The sequence below is a fragment of the Narcine bancroftii genome, chromosome 2, assembly GCF_036971445.1.
Source record: "Narcine bancroftii isolate sNarBan1 chromosome 2, sNarBan1.hap1, whole genome shotgun sequence".
Lineage (NCBI taxonomy): Eukaryota > Metazoa > Chordata > Chondrichthyes > Torpediniformes > Narcinidae > Narcine > Narcine bancroftii.
Window position 1 is genome coordinate 8,952,482 of NC_091470.1, and position 21,777 is coordinate 8,974,258.

Below are 21,777 nucleotides of genomic sequence, written 5' to 3' on the forward strand. Positions count from 1 at the left end.
TCAGTGAAAATTCATTTTCTGCATTCGCACTTAGACTCCTTCCCGGCTGATCTTGGTGCCGTCCGTGACGAACACGGTGAAAGGTTTCACCAGGACATTGCGACCATGGAAAAGTGGGATCAGGGCAACTGGAATCCATCGATGCCGGCCGATTATTGTTGGACACTGACATGAGAGGCACCAGATGCTGAGTACAAACGAAAATCAGCGGCAAACGTTTTTAGGTCAGTTGAACTAACGCAATGTGTCAGCGTCATGATGCGATTAAACCTGCTGAATTCAACAAAAGTTAATTTCATGTTTCTACTACTTCCTTATGTGATGCAAGCAAATCTGACTTTATCTTTGTGTTCGGCTTGAAGTTGTCTATCGTAATCCCACATTTTTTTTAGGAAGGAAATCTTTTAAAAAAAATTGTTGCCCAGTGTTGTTCATAAATACAAGTCATAAACCAGAATACAAATTCAAATGGAAATTGAGTGTTTAAAGAGATTCCATTTCTAATCACACAATGCCCCAGAATGAAAATGGCCCCTTAATGTATTAAACTTTTAACTTAATGTAGACATACAGCACAGGAAAAGCCCCTTCTAGCCCATGGGTCCACGCTGCCCAAATTCCCCAATTGACCTCCAAACCCTGTACATTTTTGGAATGTGGCAGGAGACCGGAGCACCCGGAGGAAACCCACGAAGACATGGGGAGAACGTACAAACTCCTTGCAGACGGCGACGGTCGAACCTGGGTCGCTGGCGCTGTAATAATGTGCTTAACTACTACACGAACAGTGGAGGCCATGGTTGTGTATTGATTACCAACTGAATACATTCACTGCTTGTGCATTGCAAACTGTTCTGGAAACAAAAGCTTCTTATCCCTCTAAATGAACTGAAGAGATTCCAAGTGACTCAAACTGGTGAATCCATAAATAATCATCAATTTATACAGGGCCCCAAACGTTGCACCTCGTGAACAAACATGGAAGCAGAGCCCCGTTGTTAGAAAACAATCCCACCCTCCTGCCATGTCTGCAGAACCCAACCCATCCTTGCTTCAGTGCTCAGCAACCACGTCAGTAACTCCTCTTCTGCCCTCCCCTCTCCCCCCCCCCCCCCACTTCTGGAATACTGCTGGCTTACACCATGGTGAACACTCCCACGATGAGTGGGGTGGAGAGCAAAGTTCTGCGTTGGTGCCAGGTAGGCTTTCCAATGGGATGGTGTACGTCACCCACTCCCAACACTTTCAGGCCCTTCAGTGTCTCTGCTCCACAGAACGTTACCCTCACAGAAATAGGAAACAAAATTAGTTGAATGAATTGTAATAAATAGGAGCTCTGGTACAAAAATAAACTAAAAAAAGGTCAAAAGGCATCGCTCCGTTGCTTCACAGATCCTTCAATGGGGTGCTGGACGAGAGAGGTCCTATGCTGTCCTGTTCCAGGTGGAGAAACCGCTGCCATTGCCATGTGAGGGAGGGGTGTGGACCGTCCCCATCCGACGCTTGGGAGGCATTGCCACACTCCGATGGAGGTACGTGGGGAAGTGCCAAGCCACTTCAGAAGCCCTCGTCGTCCTCCATTTCGAAACCGTAATCTTGAACAGGGAAGCAGAGCGTTTCAGTGACCCAAAGCAAAAGTGACACCCCCTCCCCACGCCCCTCAGACATTCCCCAATCATCCTCTGCTCCCCAAGACACTTACCTTTGGAAAGAAAATAGGAACAGGACCAGTATTGGGCCACCCGGCTCGTCGAGCCCACTCCGCCATTCAGTAAGATCACGCTGATCTGACCTTGGACTCAGCGCATCTACTCGCCTCTTCTGTGACCCTTAATTGCTCTATAAATCCCTTTACTCTCCTGCACAGTGGGCTCTCTCATTCCCTGTAACTTCCTCCTATCTGTAAAACCTTCTCTACGGCTGTGGAGAACACTGGAGGAACTCAGCCGGTCTCGCAGCATCCATAGGAGATGGCGATATAAAGCCCTTCGTCAAGATGCGAGTAAAAAGCAGGCAGGTGCCTGAATTAAAAGGCTGGGGAGAAGGGAAGAAAGGGCAGGGGGAGGAACTCAGACCCACAGACAAAAGGGGTTAATTGGACATGGATGGGAGGACAGGAGAGAGGAAAGGCAAGAATGATCGGGGACGGGGTGGATTGGCTCTATGGAGACTGAGCTGGGGGAAAGGAGGTAGAGAAAAGGGAAGAGAGAGAGAGACAGAGCTAGACGATAGATGGGGAGGGTGGGGGGGAACACCTTTTGTCTGTTGGTCTGTCCTCCTCCTGCAGACTTTCGTGCTTCACTACATCTACACATATCCTTCTGTAACCTGACCCAGCCCCTTTATCCCTCTCAGTCTCCTCCAGGAGAGATAAGGCATGGGAGAAAGCCCTTCAGCCCAAAGAGTCCGTGCTGGCCACTCACACGAATCCTACATTAGTCCCATTATTTTCTTTTCTTCTACATTTGATCAGTCAAACTTTAGACACGACTTATGGTGCCCCATTAACCCACCAAAATGAGCATTGAAGGGACATGGGAGAAAACCAGGGCCCCCGGAGGAAACCACAGGAGAACGTGCAAACTCCATACAGACAGCGGCGGAGGTCAAGACTGAACCCAGGTCCCTGGCGCCACGATCCAGCGGCACTACCTACTGCCACGAGGGTAATTTCGTAACTTCCTGAGCCAGGGTGTCAAGGTTATGGGGAGAAGGCCGGGCAGTGGGGCTGAGTGGGGAAATGGGTTAGCTCAGGATTTGCTTTTTGAATATTTTATTTTTGATTTTCCATAAGACTTGTGCAAATCCAATAAACAAGGTATTACATTCTCTTTCCATGTAGTATGATTTACAGAGCCCTTATTTCCCCTCCTTATACCCAATGAGCTCATGATTAAATGGGAGGACAGACATAAGAAACAGGAGCAGGAGCAGGACCGACCGGCCCGTCGAGCCCTGCTCCACCATTCCATGAGATCAGGGCTGATCTGATGACCAGCTCATCTCCGCCAATCTGCCTTTTCCCCATATCCCTTAATTCCCCAATTATGCAGAAATCTATCCAACTTTGTCTTAAATATGTTTACTGAGGTCATCTCCACTGCTTCAATGGGCAGTGAATTCCATAGATTCACCACCCTCTGGGGAAAGCACATACAGAGGATGTGGAGAGGCTGCAGAAGGATAGAGTTAAGTTAGGTGAGTGGGCAAAGGTCTGGCAGATGGAGGACAACGTTAGTAAATGCGAGGTCATCCAGCTTGGTAGGAAAAATAAATGCTGCTGTGCAGAGGAGTTGGGAGGGCTTGTGCACGAATCACCAGAAGTTGGGTGGCAGGTACAACAGCTTATGAAGAAGGCAAATGGAATGTTGGCCTTCATCACTAGAGGGATTGGATTCAAGAGCAGGGAGTTCGTGCTGCAACTGTGCAAGGTCCTGGTGAGACCGCACCTGGAGAACTGGGTGCAGTTCTGGTCTCCATAGTTGAGCAAGGATATACCGGCCTTGGAGACAGTCCAGAGGAGGTTGATCCCGGAGATGAGGGGGTTGACCTATGAGGAGAGGCTCAATCTCCTGGGATTATACTTACTCAAATTCATGAGAGGCGATCTTATAGAAATGCATAAAATTATGAAAGGGGGAGATAAGATAGAGGCAGGAAAATTGTTTTCACTAGTGGGTGAGACCAGAACTAGGGGTCACAACCTCAAGATTCAGGGGAGTAGATTTAAGACGGAGATGAGGAAAATCTGTTTTTCCAAGAGAGGAGTGAATCTGTGGAATTCTCTGCCCAGGAAAGGGTTTGAGGTGACTTCATTAAACATACTTAAGGTTCAGTTAGATAGATTTTTACATAAAAAAGGAATGAAGGGATATGGGGAAAAGGCAGGTCGGTGGAATTGAGTCACTGACCAGATCAGCCATGGCCTCATTGAATGGTGGAGCAGGGCTCGACGGGCTGGATGGCCGACTCCTGCTCCTGCTTCTTATGCTCCTCATCTCCGCCCTAAATCTACTACCCTGAATCTTGAGGCAATGTCCCCTAGTTCTGGAGTCTGTTCTCTGGTTCCCCCCAACTAGACTTAATAGGATGAATGGTCAATTTCTGCTACTATGTCTTATGGTCACCTGTCACCCTCTCTAGCCCCAACATACTGCTACGTGACTCTTTATTAGTTAATGATCCCAATCATTCTTGGCTTAATTCTGCTCTCTTGGGTAATGTCCTGTGGAGATTTGTTAACAACACTCACCATTCCCACCGATGAGCTGCAGTGCGCTGAGGCAGTTCTCCTCTTCTTCTTCCAGCTCCTCCTCCTCTTCGACCTCCTCCTCTTGGTATGCCACAGGCCCGCTCTCCACCAGCACAGCCGCAGTCTGAGGCTCCTGAGCATCTGCAGCACCTGGGTCAGGAGCAAGGGTCTGCCAGAGACACAGACCAGAGAGTTAAACTGCATAGGAGCACGTCCTTCATTTGAAGTCATGTCCCATCTGAGCTGGTCATATTTGCCTGCAAAGAGAGATTTTGCCACTTTGGCCTTCATAAATCAAACTAACGAATAGAGGAGTTGGGATGTTTTGATGAAGTTGTATAAGGCATTGGTGAGGCCAAATTTGGAGGATCGTGTGCAGTTTTGGTCACCGAACTACAGGAAGGATATCAAGAGGATTGAAAGAGCACAGAGAAGATTTACCAGGATGTTAGCAGGCTGAAGGAACTGAGTTACAGGGAAAGGTTAAACAGATTAGGGCTTTACACAGTCCCACATCACTGACCACACACACACACACACACACACACACACACACACACACACACACGGTCCCACATCACTGACCCCACACGCACACACTCACACACACACACACACACACACACACACAGACCCACATCACTGACCCACCACAAACACACACATACACAAACACAGTCCAACATCACTGATCCCACACACACACACACACACACACACACACACAGACCCACATCACTGACCCACCACAAACACACACATACACACACAGTCCCACATCACTGATCCCACACACACACACACACAGACACAGACCCACATCACTGACCCCCCCACAAACACACACATACACACACACATACACAGTCCCACATCACTGATCCAACACACACACACACACAGACCCACATCACTGACCCCACACACACACACAGTCCCATATCACTGACCCCACACACACACACACACACAGTCCCACATCACAGATCCTACACACACACACAGTCCCACATCACTGACCCACCACAAACACACACATACACACACACAGTCCCACATCACTGATCCCACACACACACACACACAGACCCACATCACTGACCCCCCACAAACACACACACACAGTCCCACATCACAGATCCTACACACACACAGTCCCACATCACTGACCCACCACAAACACACACATACACACACACAGTCCCACATCACTGATCCCACACACACGCACACACACACAGACCCACATCACTGACCCCCCCACAAACACACACATACACACACACACACAGTCCCACATCACTGATCCAACACACACACACACACACACACACACAGACCCACATCACTGACCCCCCACAAACACACACACACAGTCCCACATCACAGATCCTACACACACACACACAGACCCACATCACTGACTCCCCACAAACACACACACACAGTCCCACATCACAGATCCTAAAAACACACACAGTCCCACATCACTGATCCCACACACACACACACACACACACACACACACTCACACAGTCCCACATCACTGATCCCACACACACACACACACACACACACTCACACACACACACACACATCACAGACCCCCACAAACAAACACATACACACACACAGTCCCACATCTCTGATCCCACGCACACACACACAGTCCCACATCACTGATCCCACACACACACACACAGACCCACATCACTGATCCCACACACACACACACAGACTCACATCACTGATCCCACACACACACACACACACAGACCCACATCACTGACCCCCCCACAAACACACACATACACACACACACAGTCCCACATCACTGATCCAACACACACACACACACACACAGACCCACATCACTGACCCCCCACAAACACACACACACAGTCCCACATCACAGATCCTACACACACACACACAGGCCCACATCACTGACCCCCCACAAACACACACACACAGTCCCACATCAGATCCTACACACACACAGTCCCACATCACTGATCCCACACACACACACACACACTCACACAGTCCCACATCTCTTATCCCACACACACACACACACACACACACACACACACACACACACACACACAGTCCCACATCACAGATCCTACACACACACACAGTCCCACATCACTGATCCCACACACACACACACACACACTCACACACACACATCACAGACCCCCACAAACACACACACACACACAGTGCCACATCTCTGATCCCACGCACACACACACAGTCCCACATCACTGATCCCACACACACACACACACACACACACACACACACACACACAGAGACCCACATCACTGACCCCCCATAAACACACACACACAGTCCCACATCACAGATCCTACACACACACAGTCCCACATCACTGACCCACCACAAACACACACATACACACACACAGTCCCACATCACTGATCCCACACACACACACAGACCCACATCACTGACCCCCCCACAAACACACACATACACACACACACACACACACACAGTCCCACATCACTGATCCAACACACACACACACACACACAGACCCACATCACTGACCCCCCACAAACACACACACACACAGTCCCACATCACAGATCCTACACACACACACACACACCCACATCACTGACCCCCCACAAACACACACACACAGTCCCACATCACAGATCCTAAAAACACACACAGTCCCACATCACTGATCCCACACACACACACACACACACACACACACACACACAGTCCCACATCACTGATCCCACACACACACACACACACTCACACACACACACACACACATCACAGACCCCCACAAACACACACATACACACACACAGTCCCACATCTCTGATCCCACGCACACACACACAGTCCCACATCACTGATCCCACACACACACACACAGACCCACATCACTGATCACACACACACACACACACACACACACACATCACAGACCCCCACAAACACACACATACACACACACAGTCCCACATCTCTGATCCCACGCACACACACACAGTCCCACATCTCTGATCCCACACACACACACACACAGACTCACATCACTGATCCCACACACACACACACACACAGACCCACATCACTGACCCCCCCACAAACACACACATACACACACACACAGTCCCACATCACTGATCCAACACACACACACACACACACAGACCCACATCACTGACCCCCCACAAACACACACACACAGTCCCACATCAGATCCTACACACACACAGTCCCACATCACTGATCCCACACACACACACACACACACTCACACAGTCCCACATCACTGATCCCACACACACACACACACACACTCACACAGTCCCACATCACTGACCCCCCACAAACACACACACACAGTCCCACATCAGATCCTACACACACACAGTCCCACATCACTGATCCCACACACACACACACACACACTCACACAGTCCCACATCACTGATCACACACACACACACACACACTCACACAGTCCCACATCACTGACCCCCCACAAACACACACACACAGTCCCACATCAGATCCTACACACACACAGTCCCACATCACTGATCCCACACACACACACACACACTCACACAGTCCCACATCACTGATCACACACACACACACACACACACACACACACACATCACAGACCCCCACAAACACACACATACACACACACAGTCCCACATCTCTGATCCCATGCACACACACACAGTCCCACATCACTGATCACACACACACACACACACACACACACACACACATCACAGACCCCCACAAACACACACATACACACACACAGTCCCACATCTCTGATCCCACGCACACACACACAGTCCCACATCTCTGATCCCACACACACACACACACTCACAGTCCCACATCACTGATCACACACACACACACACACACACACACCACAGACCCCACAAACACACACATACACACACACAGTCCCACATCTCTGATCCCACGCACACACACACAGTCCCACATCTCTGATCCCACACACACACACACACAGACCCACATCACTGATCACACACACACACACACACACACACACACACTCACACACACACACACACATCACAGACCCCCACAAACACACACATACACACACACAGTCCCACATCTCTGATCCCACGCACACACACACAGTCCCACATCACTGATCACACACACACACACACACACACACACACACACATCACAGACCCCCACAAACACACACATACACACACACAGTCCCACATCTCTGATCCCACGCACACACACACAGTCCCACATCTCTGATCCCACACACACACACACACACTCACACAGTCCCACATCACTGATCCCACACACACACACTCACACACACACACACACACACATCACAGACCCCCACAAACACACACATACACACACACAGTCCCACATCTCTGATCCCACGCACACACACACAGTCCCACATCACTGATCCCACACACACACACAGACCCACATCACTGATCACACACACACACACACACACACACACATCACAGACCCCCACAAACACACACATACACACACACAGTCCCACATCTCTGATCCCACGCACACACACACAGTCCCACATCTCTGATCCCACACACACACACACACAGACCCACATCACTGATCCCACACACACAAACACACACAGACCCACATCACTGACCCCCCCACAAACACACACATACACACACACACACAGTCCCACATCACTGATCCAACACACACACACACACATACACACACAGACCCACATCACTGACCCCCCACAAACACACACACACAGTCCCACATCACAGATCCTACACACACACACACAGTCCCACATCACAGATCCTACACACACACACAGTCCCACATCACTGATCCCACACACACACACACACACACACACACACTCACACAGTCCCACATCACTGATCCCACACACACACACACACACACTCACACACACACACACACACACACACTCACACACACACACACACACACATCACAGACCCCCACAAACACACACATACACACACACAGTCCCACATCTCTGATCCCACGCACACACACACAGTCCCACATCACTGATCCCACACACACACACAGACCCACATCTCTGATCCCACACACACACACACAGACCCACATCACTGATCACACACACACACACACACACACACACACACACACACACACACACACACACACACACACACACACACACACATCACAGACCCCCAACACACTCAGATTCCGAATCCTGAGGAAGAACATTACCTCAGTGGTCACTGGCTTCTTTGGGGGAACAGATGAAATCAGCGGTCGTAGCCTGGAACAGAAAGGAGGATGATAAGATTGATGTGTTGGGTGGATGGACAGAGCCAATGCCACATTTCTGTCCACTCCAATGGCACTGACATGGAGTGAGTTAAACTGCCCCTGGGATTAATCTCACCAGTGCCCCCTTCACCATCAGAACCACAAACTCAATCAGGGACTGAGTTAAGGACTCGGACTTTTGCCCTTCCTTGATGTTTTTATTCTCTCAGTATTGCTCAGTGTGTTTACATTTGTAATCTGTTTACAGTTCTTTATTTGCTTACATGTATACGTTATGTACAGTTTTTTTTAAGTGCCAATTCTCCCTGAACCACAGGAAGAAGAATCTCAGGGTTGTATGTGATGTCATGTATGTGCTCTGCCTTACGGTAGACAAAAGTTGAAGAATTTCATGTATGTTACATTCTAAATTACGCAACAATAATGGAGCCTTTCCCTTGACCTTTAGATGACAATAAGCTTTGTCCTGAAATGAGAGCCCCTCCAGTGGTCTCTGGACGGAACTGGCAGACCTGGGCCGCGAATGGTTCGCAACAAACAGTGCCTGCTTTGCAGCCAAGGTCAGGCAGGGTCAACGGCTGACGGGTGAATAAATGAGCATTTGGCCGAGTCCCTCAGCAGAATGAGAAGCGATCACCCCCTGCACCTCACAGCAGAAGACCGAACGGAGATGGGTTTTACTGGTGCGATGGGAGCTCATGTTCACACAGTATCAGAAAGACCACAGAGCAAAGGGGACTCTGGGGCGGGGGGTGGGGAGAGAACACCAACTACTAATGAACTCACTTCAGGAATGATCTGTGCTTAATGAGGGGAACTGCTCTGCTGTGAGAAGGACCAGCACGAGCTGGCCAGCAAGCTGACACAGACCGAGTGAGACTTCCCCACAACTGCTGCTCCCTGCTACAATTCACTTCAAGGTCACATGAAAGGCCCTGCAGCCCCTCAATTAATTACGAAGCTGCTCAGCGATTTGCTATTTCCATCTTAAATAGTAATTGACTTCCAAGTGGAGCAGAACCCCCAGTCTCTCTCGGAATGTCCCATATCTCCTTGAACACAAGATGGTCCCGATCTATTGGGCTTGGCTGAGGGCTCCAAGTTGTGTTGGCAATGTTTGGTGGGACAGTGTAGAGGGAGCCCTACTCTACATTATACCTGTCCTGCGAGTATGTGACAGGTCAGTGGAGAGGGATCTTTGCTCTGGTTTTAGGGGTTATCTGGTATGGAGGTGCCGATGGACAGGACAGGAACGAGCTACAGAGACTTGTAAATTCGGGCAGTGCCATCTTGGGCACCAGCCTCCACTCCATTGAGAATATCTACAAGAGGTGGCATCTCAAGAAAGCAGTCTCTATTATCAAGGAAAAAGAATCTCAGGGTTTAACCCTATCTTCTGCATGAATGTTTAAGTTAAATCCATAAGATATTAGAGCAGAAGTAGGCCATTCAGTCCGTCGAGTCCACTCCGCCAATCCATCATGAGCTGATCCATTCTCCCACAGCCCCCTCTCCCCTGCCTTCTCCCTTTTATGCGCCGACTATTCAGATACTCATCAATCTCTGCCTCAAATGCACCCAACGACCTGACCTCCACAGCCACCCAAGATAGCAAATTCTTCCAGAGGTTCCCCACTCTCCAGCTGAAGAAATTCCTCCACATCTCTGTTTCAAATGGGTCCTACAATCCTGGAGTTGGGCCCTCTTGTCCTACACTTCCCCCACCATGGGAAGCAACCGCCACATATACCCTATCCAGGGCTTTCAACATTCGAAATGCTTCTATGAGCCCCCCCCCCCCCCCCACCCCATTCTTCAGAACTCAGCACTACGTGTTGCACTATGTATGGTGTGACTTACTGGGATAACAAAACTGAATCTCAGTACATGTGACAATAAACTGTTCAATCTGCCACAACCAATTTTCTACTCTTTTGAAGAATTGCATCTTGATAAAACATTTCCCCTTGGCTGATCTCACGAGCAGACTGTGTGGTTGTACACCATTTGCACAAGAATTGCATGATGGGTTTTTATATGCACTCCTGGGTATGCTTCGGAAAATTAGCTCCTAAGATTACGAAAGACGTGGCTTTGACTGGTTCTTTCCTGGCCTTAGGGATAACCATGTCTCACAGTTATTTTATGCTCAAACACCTTTCCTTGCAGTTCTACAAAGAGGACTGATGGACCTACTCCTCCACCCAACCCTTCCTCCTCTGCAAAAGATCCTGGCCTGAACTGTTGACTGACCATTCTTCCCCATGGATACTGCCTGACCCACTGAGATGCTCCAGCAGTTTGTTGTTTGCTCCTCACCCTCTATTACTTAACAACACGTGCCCATTTGAAAAGGAAGCAGCCCAGAAACAGACCCTTTGGCCCATCTGGATCGTGCCAAACTATGATTCTGCCCAGTCCCATTGACCTGCACCCTGTCCAAATATTCCTCAAATTCAAAATCAAACCCACATTCACCACTTCAGCTGACAGCTCATTCCACACCCCCACCACTCTCAGTGTGAAAAATGCTTGCATGTACTCTCTCTCTCCCTCCCTCATAATTTTAAATACCTCGAACAAAGCTCCCCTCATTCTTCTACGTTCCAGGGAACAAAGTCCTAACCTGTTGAACCTTTCCCTGTTACTCAGTTCCTGAAGTCCGGGCAAGATCCTGGTAAATCTTCTCTGCACTCTTTCTATCTTACTGATATCTTTCCTGTAGTTAGGCGAGCAAAACTATAGACAATTCTTCAAATTTGGCCTCACCAATGTCTGTTACAATTTCACCATAACATCCCAACTCCTGTACTCAAAATTGCAGCTGAAGGCAGGAACAGCATCAATAATTGTACACTGACATTATCAGGGACAAAACAGAAAGAGCCAATAAAGAGAGGAGCAGAGAGCGGCCTGAAGAAATCTTATAAAGTATGAATGAGTCCCTGTCCTCCTTGTGGCCCACATGTTTCTCAGCCAGATGGTCGATAGGAGCAAGGAGAGATGCAGCCACTGAGAATGCCACTTCCAATCAATCACCAGAGCCCAGTGTCTTCTGTGGCCATTGAAGTTCAGTCTGTCTTCTGTGCACCCTGAACTCCCCTCTGACAGCGAAGACTGACTTCTAATATTCAATGATCATTCTTTGTTGCTCGCTTTGACCTTGAAGTACTCTATCTTCTCACCCCCCCCCCCCCACCCCCCATCCTGCACAGTGAAAAGCTGCAAAGAGGTGGACGTTACCTGTAGTAAATCAGCAGACACTGTGGGCTGAGACCTGTCTGGCATGCTACCGTATGGATGAGATGTTACACTGAGATCCTGCTCGTGGTGAAACTCCGTGGCACAACCATTGCAGTAAATTTACACATCTGGCACAATAACAAGCTCTTCCGGCCCACGAGCTCATGCTGCCCAATTACAACCCCATGCCTGTTTAGAGGGTGGGAGGAAACTGGAGGAGTTGGAGGAAACCCATGAAAACTCCTTACAGACAGTGCCGGATTCAAACCCGGGTCGCTGGCGCTCTAATAGCATCGTGCTAACCGTGCCACCCAATTCGGCGCTGCAATAGGATCACGCTAATATTGCCACCCAATTTGGCGCTGTAATAGCGTCACGCTAACCGTGCCGCCCAATTCGGCACGGTCAGAGCATTGCGCTAACTGTGCCACAATTCCTGGCCAGAATTTATATATCAGTTCATCTCACTGACCCTAAGTTCAAGGTGAGAGGGGAAAGGCACCTCTTCACACAGGGTTTGTGGAATGAGCTGCTCGAGGAAGATTGCAATCACCGTGTTGTAAAGACATTTCAACTTGGATAAAGGCTTGTGGGCCACATGCTGGCAAATGGGTCTATCTCCGTCCAGTAGGCAAACTGGTCAGCATGAATGTTAGGCCAATGGCCCTGATTACATCCTGTAAAACCATATGAATCACCAAGAGTTTAACTGTCTTGAATATTCTCCCCGGATGCCCTGAAGGCCCTGATTATCTTTGTTGACACAGATATGGTGGACGACAGGGTTTGCACCAAGCTGTTGGATTCTATGGTTCTGCGATGATTGAGAACCCAGTTCTGGATTAAAAACCTGCCTCTTGTAAAAGCAAAGAAATTCCAAAAGGCAAAGAAACTTGACCCAAACCAGATGAGGAGAGTGAACACTAAACTTGGGCAGAGACAGGGCTTTGTAGTGGAATTGGTTCCTTTTGGACCATTGTTATCCTTGCCCAGGGAGTGTGTGATGGGAACATTGAATTTTAATCTGTGCTGTCCCTGCCCAGGGAGTGTGTGATGGGAACATTGGACTATAATCTGTGCTGTCCCTACCCAGGGAGTGTGTGATGGGAACATTGGACTATGATCTGTGCTGTCCCTGCCCAGGGAGTGTGTGATGGGAATATTGGACTATAATCTGTGCTGTCCCTGCCCAGGGAGTGTGTGATGGGAACTGGATTATAATCTGTGCTGTCCCTGCCAAGGGAGTGTGTGATGGGAACATTGGACTATAATCTGTGCTGTCCCTGCCCAGGGAGTGTGTGATGGGATCATTGGACAATAATCTGTGCTGTCCCTGCCCAGGGAGTGTGTGATGGGAATATTGGATTATAATCTGTGCTGTCCCTGCCCAGGGAGTGTGTGATGGGAACATTGGACTATAATCTGTGCTGTCCCTGCCCAGGGAGTGTGTGATGGGAATATTGGACTATAATCTGTGCTGTCCCTGCCCAGGGAGTGTGTGATGGGAATATTGGATTATAATCTGTGCTGTCCCTGCCCAGGGAGTGTGTGATGGGAACATTGGACTATAATCTGTGCTGTCCCTGCCCAGGGAGTGTGTGATGGGAACATTGGACTATAATCTGTGCTATCCCTGCCCAGGGAGTGTGTGATGGGAACATTGGACTATAATCTGTGCTGTCCCTGCCCAGGGAGTGTGTGATGGGAATATTGGATTATAATCTGTGCTGTCCCTGCCCAGGGAGTGTGTGATGGGAATATTGGATTATAATCTGTGCTGTCCCTGCCCAGGGAGTGTGTGATGGGAACATTGGATTATAATCTGTGCTGTCCCTGCCCAGGGAGTGTGTGATGGGAATATTGGATTATAATCTGTGCTGTCCCTGCCCAGGGAGTGTGTGATGGGAACATTGGATTATAATCTGTGCTGTCCCTGCCCAGGGAGTGTGTGATGGGAATATTGGACTATAATCTGTGCTGTCCCTGCCCAGGGAGTGTATGATGGGAATATTGGATTATAATCTGTGCTGTCCCTGCCCAGGGAGTGTGTGATGGGAACATTGGATTATAATCTGTGCTGTCCATGCCCAGGGAGTGTGTGATGGGAACATTGGACTATAATCTGTGCTATCCCTGCCCAGGGAGTGTGTGATGGGAACATTGGACTATAATCTGTGCTGTCCCTGCCCAGGGAGTGTGTGATGGGAATATTGGATTATAATCTGTGCTGTCCCTGCCCAGGGAGTGTGTGATGGGAATATTGGATTATAATCTGTGCTGTCCCTGCCCAGGGAGTGTGTGATGGGAACATTGGATTATAATCTGTGCTGTCCCTGCCCAGGGAGTGTGTGATGGGAACTTTGGACTATAATCTGTGCTATCCCTGCCCAGGGAGTGTGTGATGGGAACATTGGACTATAATCTGTGCTGTCCCTGCCCAGGGAGTGTGTGATGGGAACATTGGACTATAATCTGTGCTGTCCCTGCCCTGGGAGTGTGTGATGGGAACATTGGACTATAATCTGTGCTGTCCCTGCCCTGGGAGTGTGTAATAAGACAGGAAACATCTCACTACATCTAATTATTTCTTTAAACAACTGTTCCTTCTTCTTTTGTTCAAAAGATGGACACACACATCATTGGGCTCCACCAACCTTAATGAGCAAAAAAAAAAAACACCATTTAAAGCTGGGGGACATTTGTACAAATGATTTAAATGCTTGAGTGCCACAGATCTGGGTGACTTAAGCTTGAAGATTTAGTTTCTCGCTATTTTGTGGCTTCAGTCATCTTGCCTGTTTTTACAAGCTTCCTTTTTCTTTGCTCAGCAAGTTGCCTCACATTCCACATCGATTCTCTCTTTATCCAAGCAGCTTTGACAAAACCTGCTGTTTTTGCCCTACGAATGGGTGAATGGAAAGTGCAGAGGGAGCTATACTTGGTATCCCGTCCGCAGTCTCACTGGGAGAGAGATGGGGGGGTGGGGAGGGTGTGGGTTGGTTATCACAATGCTGTTGCAGTGCCAGCAACCGGATTCAAATCCAGTGCTGCCTGTAAGGAGTTTGCACATCCTCCCCATTTCTGCGTGGATTTCCTCTGGGTGTTCTGGTTTCCTCTCATCGTTCAAAACGTATGGGGTTGTAGGTTAATTTGGGTGTGATTGGGCAGCACGGGTTTAAATGGCCAGAATCAGCTTCTACCGTGATGAAAAATAAAGTAACTTCCTCATTTTCTCCACCAACCTTAAAGTGCAGAAAAATATTTAGCATTTAAAGCTAGAGAACATTTGTACAAACGTTTTAAATGCTTGAGTACCACAGGAGAGGGGACCCAATGACCATTTTAATACTTCAGTCATACGTGAGGGGCCAATCCTAATGTTAATCAGTTTCCCACTAATAACCCTCCATGAGGAGGTAATGGGTATTTAAATGCCCCCAGTCCAATTCTGTAGTGTTTTATTATTGATGGAGTTAAGGTCACTTTGCAAGAATTCCAAAAACGTTATCAGGAAATCGGGGGCAATTCACTGATATTAATCAATTAGGTGTATCCCATAAGACAAAAGAGCAGAAATTGGCCATTCAGCCCATCGAGTCTTTCCTGCCATTTTATAATGAACTGATCCAATGCATTCCAGGCCCCCACCACTCTCTGTGTAAAAATCTGACCTCTGACATCTCCCCTAAAATTTCCTTAAAGTTCAAGTTCAAAATTCAGATTTGGGCTGCAAGGTTTGTTTCCATGCAGTAATTGAAGATTTCAGGAGGAAATCCACTACATTTCAACATCTCTATAGTAGAGAGAGTGGAGACCACCAAGTTCCTTGGAGTTCACTAAACTAGTGACCTATGGTGGACATCAACATCTCGTCACTGGTCAGGAAGGTGCAACAGTGACTGCATTTCCTGAGAAGACTGAAGTGGGCAAGGCGACTGCCCACCATCATGTCAACCTTCTACAGGGGCTCTATCAAGAACGTCCTGGCCAGCTGCATCACAGTATGGTACAGTTACTGCAGAGAAATGGATCAGAGGTCAATCCACAGGGCCATTAGTGCAGCAGAGAGGACCACCCTCCATTGATTTACTGGGATCATTGTTTAAAGAGGGTTCTGAAAATCATTGAGGATCCCTTCCACCCCACACAGCATCTTTCAGCTGCTCCCTTTGGGGAAGAGATCCAGGAGGATCAGAGCCACTGCCACCAGGCTGAGGAACAGCTTCTTCCCACAGGCAGGAAGAACGCTGAACGACTGAGGAACTGCTCCCACTGACCCTCCATGACTCAACTGTATGGTCAACAATGATGCATATTTATTTTCGTATTTGTATCTAAGTATTGTGCATATGTATTGTCTGTGTGTGTGTTAAGTCTGTATGTGTGTTTGCAGGGTGTTGCATTGAGAAGCGGAGAACACTGTTTCGTTGGGTTGTTCTTGAACAATTGGATGATAAGTAAACTTGAACCTGAACCTAAAACTATATAACACAGATCTGGGGCTTCAAAGTGGTTGATACTTGGGGGTCAATGGGACTATCCAAGGAGTTGATAAATGCCAGGGGATCAATTACGCTGGGGTGGCGGGGGGAGGGGGGGGGAGGTTCGATTGAACTTTTGCGGTGAAATGTGCGAGCAGATCAATGGAAAACAGCACCTAAGGCAGTGGTGGTCAATCTCTTGTGACAGCGGGCCTTGGTGGCCACCATCTTGTATTTGGCTTCGGCCTTTGAATAAGCTGAGAGCAAACAGGAGGACAGACAGTGAAGAAGAAGGATGTATGTGTTCTTTGTACCTTTGATAGAGCCCACCCCCACCCCCGTCCAGTGCCACCACCACCCCCACCCTGTCCAGCACCATCATCACCCTTCCCACACCAGTCCAGCACCGGGATTTCAAGCCTGGGGGTCAACGAAGGATGAAGTATACATGAAGGGGTCGATGGTCTAAAAGGTTTGGGGACCCCCCCTAGATCTGTGCAGGGGGATGGATTTGGAATCGTGGTGTTGACTCAGACATTGTAGGCTCAGACATCGTAGGTGGGGGAGGACAAGAGGGCTCAACTTCAGGATGGAAGGGCACCCATATAAAACAGAGATGTGGAGGAATTTCTTCAGCCAGAGTGAAGCTCTTCTGGGATTTTCTGCCCCAGCCGGCTGTGGAGGCCACATCGTTGGGTGCATTTAAGGCAGGGTTATTGAACAGAAAGGATATCAAAACTTCCTTAATTTTGTATTCCAAACCCCTTGCACAATTTGACATTCATAAAACCGTGACTGCCCAATGATATTACCTTTCGATTTTTTGTGTCCTCTTTATTACTACCTCGGAATCCATGAAAATGGATGCCAGCATTTTTCTCACAGCTGCTCAGAATTACTGTTTCTCATCTCATTGCATTCGCACCCCACCAGGCCTCAACACTCTCGGGTTTTCTTCTGCCTTCCAATTCATTGCAACCATTCAAGTCTCTACTGAATTTTGAGAGATCACCATGAATGAACCCACCATCTCCAAAGGCATTGTTTTAGCACCCTGAGGTGCAGCCATAAAGTCCAGGAGATTAGTCAGACTACAGACACTTTAAATTTATCCACAGCTTTGTCTTTAGACATAGTTTCAGAGATAGGCCATTCAGCCCATCAAGTCTGCCCCACCATTTAATCATGAGCTGATCCATTCTCCCACTCAGCCCTGCCCAGCCTTCTCCCCATAACCTTTGATACTCTGCCTAATCAAGAACTTAACAATCTCTGCCTTAAATACACCCAATGACCCGGCCTCCACAACCACCTGTGGCAACAAATTCACCACCCTCTGGCTTAAGAAATTCCTCTACATCTCTGTTCTAAGCGCCTTTCAATCCTGAAGTTGTGCCCTCCCACCATGGGAAACAACCTTTCTACATCTATTCTGTCCACACCTTTCAACATTCAAAATGTTTTAATGAGGATCCCCCCTCCTCTTAAATTCCAATGAGGGTCAAGATCCGGTCAAATGTTCCTCAAATGACAACCCTTTCATTCCCAGAATTGTTCTTGTGAATCTCAATAGCATAAATTCCCATTGCCTTTCAACTCTTGCCTCTCCCCACCGCCAACACTTCTCAGCTTCTACCCTTCCACCTGTTAGCCTGTGCTCCTCCCCGTGCCCCCCCCCACTCCTCAGGCGCCTGCCCAATTTTGCTCGTACCTGACTAAAGGTCCGGGCCCGAAACGTTGGTGACCCTTTACCTCCGGTGGATGCTGCATGACCTGCTGAGTTTCTCCAGCACGTTTGTGCGCTGCACTCTCGTCTGCGGACTTTGCTTAACTCTCTTTGCTTTTTGCCTTTTTGCTGTCTTTTAAGTTTACAAAAGTTATCTTTTATTACATTGTTCACTCCTCCTGCCCTTTCAGTATTTGCCTTTTATAATTCCCCTAATTTTTCCGTGGCCCACACTTCTCCTCGGTTAGCCATGAATGGATCACTTTTCTTGCTCTTTTACATTCACTGTTTAATCCAATTTCCCAAGCCCCCAGAGGTAACCCACACAGACACTGGGAGAACATTCAAACTCCTTACAGAGAGCGCGGGATTTGAGCCCATGTCCCGATTGCTGGTACTGTAACAGCGTTGCGCTAACCGCTAAGCCATCTATGCCCCGCTATGATAGGTCAATGTAGATAGGCTTTTTCCACTGAGGGTAGGTGAGAAACGAAACAGAGGACATGGGTTGAGGGTGAAAGGAGAGAAGTTTAGGGGGAACTTTTTCACACAGAGAGTGGTGGGAGTGTGGAACGAGCTGCCAGCTGAGGGGGTGAATGCGGGCTCAATTTGAACATTGAAGAGGAATTTGGACAGGTACATGGATGGGAGAGGGATGGAGGGCTACAGACTGGGTACAGGTCAGTGGGACAAGGCAGAATAGTTTGGCGCTGACTAGAAGGGCTGAAGTGTCTGTTTTCTGTGCCGTAATGTTCTATGGTTCAATGGTTTCACAAAATAATTTTCCCCTTAACGGAAATATCCTGGAAAATTATCTGCACGCAATCTTGCGGCAGTAATATTTTGATGAAGGTTTTCTAGCTCAACACACATACCAGATGTTGAATAATTCCAAGCAACGTTGACATATGTTACAAATTTACTTCTTGACTGTTTGATTTGATTTTGTAGACTCAGGATGCAGATCCTTATTTAAGCACTTGGATTCAACGATGCACCATGCCTTCAATGCTTTTCTCGAGGAAAAGATTAGATTAAGTGAACTGACCCCAGCCTGGGCTCAGCCTGATTACTACATGACCTCAGTGGCCTGGGTTGTAGAGGACAATTATAACCAGCCCACATTCACCTGGCTCCACCAGATGCCAGCAGGTCTGGGTGCATGATGGGACCAGTTTTGTCTCGCTGGACTGAGGAACTCCAGGAGCATAGCAGTAACCTCCAGGAGAGATGCAGAGTGCAGGATGCATTCACACTGTGGGTAAAGTGCACATTCCTGCCACCACAAAAGCGTTCACCTGTGGTATCAGGTGACCATGGAGTTTACACACCATCTCCTTTCCCTAACAAATATCCTGAGACTATCAGGCAGGTCTGTTTACATCAGGACACAGTCATTTACAGAACATAGATTATTTCAGCACAGGTCCTTTGGCCCACGAAGTTGAGCCAACCTATAACCATATAACCATTTATGGAGTGGGAACAGGCCATGTCAGCCTTTCGAGTCCGCACCGGTTCACTAGAACAACTCCACTAGCTCAAACCTTCCACTCACCGCCAATAACCCTCCGACACCCTCACCTCCATGTACACATCCAACCTTCTCTTAAATGACAGGAAGGACCCTGATGCAACTATCTCATTTGGAAGTTCATTCCATTCTGCCACCACTCGCTGAGTGAAAAAGCCACCTCTAATATTTCTCCTAAAGTATTGCCCCTTTACCCTTAACTCATGGCCTCTTGTTCCAACCTCCCCTGCCCTCAGGGGAAAGAGTCTGTTTAGTCTAGTCTATCTATTCCTTTCATAATTTTAAATATCTCTATCGTCCCCCTCAGTCATCTACATTCCAATGAATAAAGTCCCAGTCTCCTTAATCTCTCCCTGTAATCCAGATGCTGTAACCCAGGCAACATCCTTGTAAACCTTCTCTGCACCCTCCCCACCTTATCTATATCCTTTCTATAATTTGGAGACCAGAACTGAGCACAGTACTCCAAACCTGGCCTCACCAATGCCTTAAACTGCCACAGCATCATTTCCCAGCTCCTATATACTATAATTTATGAAGGCCAGCATACCATATGCTTTCTTAATCACCCTGTCTACGTGGGAATCCACCTTCAGTGAACTCTGTACCATAACCCCCAGGTCCCTTTGCTCCTCTGCGTGCCTCAATGTCCTCCCCTTAACTGTATATGCCCTATTCTGGTTATTTTTACCGAAATGGAACACCTCACACTTGTCTACATTGAATTCCATCTGCCATCTTTCAGCCCACTCTTCCAAACAAACCAAATCCTTCTGTAATCCAAGAAAACCTACCTCACTATCCACCACTCCCCCTATTTTCGTATCATCTGCATTTTGGCTTACCCAGTTAACCACCCCCTCCTCTAAATCATTAATATAAATGATAAACAGCAAGGGACCCAGCACCGATCCCTGAGGCACCCCGCTTGTCACAGGCTTCCAACCTGACAGACAGTTGTCCATCATGACTCTCTACTGTCTATCTCCCAGCCACCTCTGAACCCATGTCACAATCTCTCTACTAATTCCTAGTGACTGGACCTTCCTTATTAACCCTCCATGTGGAACCTTATCAAAACCCTTCCTAAAATCCAAATACATCACATCCTCCGCTCTACCTTCATCCACCTTTTTTGTCACTTCCTCAA

The 21,777-nt window shown here is 48.3% G+C and overlaps 1 protein-coding gene across 2 annotated transcripts in view; it reads right to left on the bottom strand.

Annotated features, from left to right (window-relative positions):
• Positions 1–463: 463 nt before the first annotated feature.
• brf1b (BRF1 general transcription factor IIIB subunit b) overlaps positions 464–21,777 on the bottom strand; it is a 430,911-nt gene continuing 409,597 nt past the window's right edge. For both annotated transcript variants that reach the window (XM_069915762.1, XM_069915761.1), the window contains exons 16-18: positions 9,581–9,632; positions 4,253–4,421; positions 464–1,595 (exon numbers count right to left, since the gene is read on the bottom strand). In XM_069915762.1, coding sequence (XP_069771863.1) covers positions 1,558–1,595; positions 4,253–4,421; positions 9,581–9,632 — 259 coding nt within the window. In that variant the 3' untranslated portion in view covers positions 464–1,557. The remainder of the gene's footprint in view (positions 1,596–4,252; positions 4,422–9,580; positions 9,633–21,777) is intronic.